This window comes from Lontra canadensis, unplaced genomic scaffold (assembly GCF_010015895.1).
Source record: "Lontra canadensis isolate GAN:19392208 unplaced genomic scaffold, GSC_riverotter_1.0 scaffold166, whole genome shotgun sequence".
Taxonomy (NCBI): Eukaryota; Metazoa; Chordata; class Mammalia; order Carnivora; family Mustelidae; genus Lontra; species Lontra canadensis.
The window spans coordinates 1,217,949-1,222,623 of record NW_022631160.1 but is presented as its reverse complement, the minus strand read 5'-3'; the positions used below and the strand labels follow the sequence as shown (position 1 = coordinate 1,222,623).

Below are 4,675 nucleotides of genomic sequence, written 5' to 3'. Positions count from 1 at the left end.
TTCTCTAACCTGCTGGCCAACGTATGCAGGTAATTTCCTATACTTGTCACTCTTCAATAACCATCCCATTCCCATAGCCTCTTCTGAATGACTATTCATCCAAGCCTGGGCAAGGCCAGTCTCATTTCTATGACAGTGTGCCTCACCACAGATTTTCTCTTTAAATTAGAGTGCAAAAGCGGGCGGTATTGAGGTTCATTTCTGGGCATTCTTTGGGTATAGCCCAGGGCAGGGGCAGAGCTATCCAGCCACTGCTTCCTGGTCTCCAGCCAGCCTGGTGGTCCCAACTTTCTACGCCAGGCTCTTGATCTATATCCCAGGAAACACACAGTAATCTCATGGTCACATTTCTGGAACATCTATTCAACTGGGACTGCAGTGGCTTTCTCTGGTTCTCAATAATCTTTTAATATTTGTAGTGGCGATTATGATATCTCCCCCCTCCACAAGGAGACAAGAGTGAAATGATGTCTCTACCATCTTCAAATGTACTGAAACCCCATTGGCCACTGCTTCTGTGGCCAAAATCTACACACTTACTTGCTTTAATTAGTTATCTAACGGGATAGAGTAAGCAGAGGGGCCACAACTCTGACAACAGGGCTCAACAAGCACTTCCTGTGTGAGGCCAGCAGTCTCACAGCAACTTCCTTTGGAGATGAGCCTCAGGTAGAATAGTGATCACTTGGCTCTCTTGCTCCTGGTTCTTATTAACTTGGACTCTGACACCAGGTAGAGCTGAGAGAGTTTTACATGGCCACCTGGGCATGTCTTTATTGGGAACAGCATCAAGTTTCCACTCAATTACTTCCACAAAGGCCTACATGTTACTAATTCACCAATGGGTGATACTGAGTTCAGTCTTAAAAGTGGCTATCATTTTTTAGTAACACTGCTTCAAAGGCATCTCAGAGTTGGTTTGGGCATGTGTGTATTCTCTCTCTTCCCCTTCCTCCGGCTCCCTCTCCTTTCTTCTCTCCTTCTCCTCCCTCCACCCATCTCTATGCTTCTCTCTCAGTTCCATAGTCAGGGTCTTGCTAGAAGGGTCCAAGTAGAAAAGCTCTTTTTCTCATACTTGGCCATATTATAATTTCACAGACTCCAAAGACGGATTATGGCCCAGAGAACATGGGAACACACGCAGTGACACTTTCCCCAGCAGCTTCCTATCAATAAACAAGAAATCAGAAATATCTACTCAGATTTCTGAGTCACTGCACCAGTTGTGTTTTAGTTGCTTTCCAATGATTGAAAAGGCAAATGGAACACCAGGAGCTTATGCCTGAAAGCTTTCCACTTGATAACGAATATGGGAGGCTCAAGATAGAGGGTAAAAGCCAAAAACACTCAAAATGATGACCACTAAAGCCACCAATCATAAGCTCCTCATTAGACAAGTATCGTATAATGGAAAGAAACTTGTACAGGAGCCCAGGGACCTAAGGACTTGTTTAGGCATGGCTGATAATTTTCTCTGCCCGTTTCTTCAATAGTAAACTAGATACTTGGACTAAATAATTTTGGAAGGCCCTTCCAATAAAATACTTTATGTATTGTAAAAAGTCTTTTATCTCAAGTGCTGTGGTTCTTAACCTTTATTGGGTCACAGGCCCATCTGAAAATCAGTAGAATGTTATGGACCATCTCCCCAGAAAAGGCACATTGTCATGGAATTCTGCATACCATTTCAGAAACTTCATGGAGTTTCTGAATCCACTGACACTGGGCCAGGGGTTGCTTCTTGGAGGAGATGAAAGAGCTTATCTGCAGAAGGCAAATATGAAGCAACATGCCAGCTGCCTGGCCTCAATCCATCTTAACTATTTTTCCCAGTATTTGACCCAAAAATGGAACTTCTGCAGGACAAATATTGTCTGTCTTTTTAAAAGAACTGTTCTCAGCTTTTGCTTCTTTCTTGATTTCTTAGAAATTAAGCTGTTGGGGAAAAAATGGGAAGAAAAATAATCCAAACAGACCTAGGTTTCAACATGCAAAATATCCTTTGCGGATTTGTCCTAAGTGGTTGTATGCAAAAACAGAAAGGCCGCCATCCTGAGTTCACATGAAGAAGTTGTGGTTGGTATCACACATACTGTCTGACCCAAAAGGAGCAGACAGTTCTTGGAAATATACTGCAGTGCCAGAGCTCCAACCTGGTGCCAGGGTCATTATCTTCAGTAAGAGACATGTTAAGATTCACCAATGTTTGACAAACATTCCTACACTTCTACTTCCAAGGCAAGCAATGGCCCCAACTCAAGTAGCTTTTAATTCAGGGCAAGAATTCTGAGATCGGTCTTTAGTCCCAATATTTCAGAGTTTGATGGTCTTTTGAGGAGACAGGAAATTCAGAGAAGAGTTGAAAACTAAGCTCCTTTCTTCGACTCAGGTTAGTAGATAGCTTGGTTTCTACAGTCTGGCTTGAGGGACTTTAGCCATTCACAATCATATAGGAGCTCAATATAGACCTTCAGAGGGAACAAAGACAGAATACATAAGAGAAATAAATCTGTGTCTAAGATATGTGCCCCTTATTTTATAGCATCCTAGAGCCTGAAGTTGCAGGGCCAAGAAGGAGGTGCTCTCTTCAGCACAAAATGACTCAGCACAGAAGAGTTTGAAGAAGACCTTTCCAGAACCTGTGAAGGGTCCTCTGAGGCCAAGGATTGTAAAACCTGAAAAGGAAAGAAGAGAGTAGGTAATTGGTCAGGACTGGTCAAGACTTAACAGCCACTGAGAAGTGAGGCCTGTCTTCTTAGGTAGCTAATTATATAATTGGTAGGTAATCTTCTGAGCAACAGAGGTTGGCTAGGAAAAGACGCTTAAAACTCAGCCCCCCCCCAAAAAAACCCCCCTCAGATCCCATGAAACAGGCCTAAGATGTTGCTATAATCAGGGCTGGAAACCGTGTGCATTTGACCTCAATTCTAATCCCCCAAAAGTCTACAGAAGATGAAGCCTGACATGTTTGACTACCCACCCGCAACATAGCCACTGCCTTTATGGTCCTATACTGACTCCAGATTGCTTTTCTGGGATTTCACTTCCATGAGGGATAATAAGGAAAAGCTTATTGACCCATGTACCTCTGAGGACTGTTAAGTGATAGGAAGAAAAGGAAAGCTGGGGAACAAATGGAAAGTTCTTCTCCAGATACCCAGATCTTATTTATAGGTATATTGGTTCATTCATGCCAGCAATCTGACAGTCAAACAATTAGAACTCCTAAGTGGAGAAAAAAAATTATATGATCTCTGTAGCTCCTGTGACCTTAGCAAGTTAATTTATCCCCTCTGAACCTCAGTTCCTTTATTTGCTAAGTTAAAATACATATCATCCTCCTTATCCTGACATTTGATATGGATCAAATCAAATAATGGAAGTGAAAGTTCATTACAGTTATTAAGTTTCATCAAACAATCATAAAGGACTAAGGATACAGGTTTGGGGGATAAGACTTAAATAGTGATTTGGTCTGATTCCATGATGTGGACTCATGGTACTTGCTATGATACCAAAAGAGAGGTTACTGATTTTCTTATAAACCCAAAGGATGTCAGAGTCACAGGTTTCCAAACTTTTAATTTTACAGATTAGGAAATTGGGGTTATGAGAACGAAATGTACTTGCCACAAATGTCCCAGTTTAGGATTCCTAATGAATTTTATCCAAAGGCAACTTGTAAAACTACTGTAATTTGGTTGGGGGAGAAAGAAAGAAAAGAGGAAAGACTTGAAAACACAGAGAACCTCAGAATTGGAAGGCAGTAAGTTTAATGGTCACATAATTACAGGTTAATGAACTGAGACATGGAGTGTGTTCCTACCCTCTGGACCCACAAGACATTTTAGTTCTCGAAAGCTCAGATCCCACAAAGAAGGCTTACATATTACAAGGTTCTATAATCAGGAGTGGAGACTACATACCGGAGGCCTCAACTCTCATCTCCAGGAACTCTGCCTTGAGAACTGTGGGTAAAGGAGGAAAAACATTTCACTAAGTCTCTAGAAATCAGAACTGGAAAGGTGAAGCAAAGGGATGGGTGACCCTTCCAGGTCAGTGCCAGAGTCAATTTGAAAAATAGGAAGTGATTCTATCCAAATGTTTCAGAACATCTAGATCTATGCTTATAAGTTGGGCTATCTCTCTGGCAGATTTAGAAAGCCCAGTAACCGAGATACAAAGAAATCCCTCAGATGTCAGAACAATCCTTTGAGTGTTAGACTATGGAAGGCTAGTAGAGCCCAGAGAAACTGGCTCAAAGACTATATTCTGTGATTATCTCTCATAGGTAGAAGGGCAAGCTGGAAGGGCAAATGTCATGCAAAACATGAATCATACTTTGCCTTGAAGATCAAACCAGCTTTCCCCAGCCTCTTGGTGGGCTTATATCAGTACTAAATTAACTTTGTCTGGGAAGAGCTGGAGGGAAGAGACAATCCTAAAGAATGAAGCCTTATATACTGTTGCCAGAACATCACAGAAAAGAGCTGGGCCCTGGGCTATTTCTGTGGCTTTGTTTTTCACTTCTTCCCCAAGTCTATTTATACTTACTTCTTGAGTGATCTTATTCCCATTCATGGTTTAAATCACCTCTAAATGCTGGGAATCCACCAAGGGGCCACTATTCATATCGTGGTAAATATAAATGCCCCATGAAGTTGCACAGTGGCTG

The 4,675-nt window shown here is 41.9% G+C and overlaps 1 protein-coding gene across 5 annotated transcripts in view; it reads right to left on the bottom strand.

The window, feature by feature from the left end:
* Positions 1–694: 694 nt before the first annotated feature.
* Positions 695–4,675, bottom strand: part of OPHN1 (oligophrenin 1) — a 510,840-nt gene continuing 506,859 nt past the window's right edge. For 4 of the 5 annotated variants that reach the window (XM_032845576.1, XM_032845578.1, XM_032845577.1 and 1 more), the window contains one exon: positions 695–2,675. In XM_032845576.1, the coding sequence (XP_032701467.1) occupies positions 2,603–2,675 (73 nt within the window). In that variant the 3' untranslated portion in view covers positions 695–2,602. Of the gene's footprint in view, positions 2,676–3,926; positions 3,969–4,675 lie in introns of all 5 variants that reach the window. The other variant, XM_032845579.1, reaches the window with a different exon arrangement.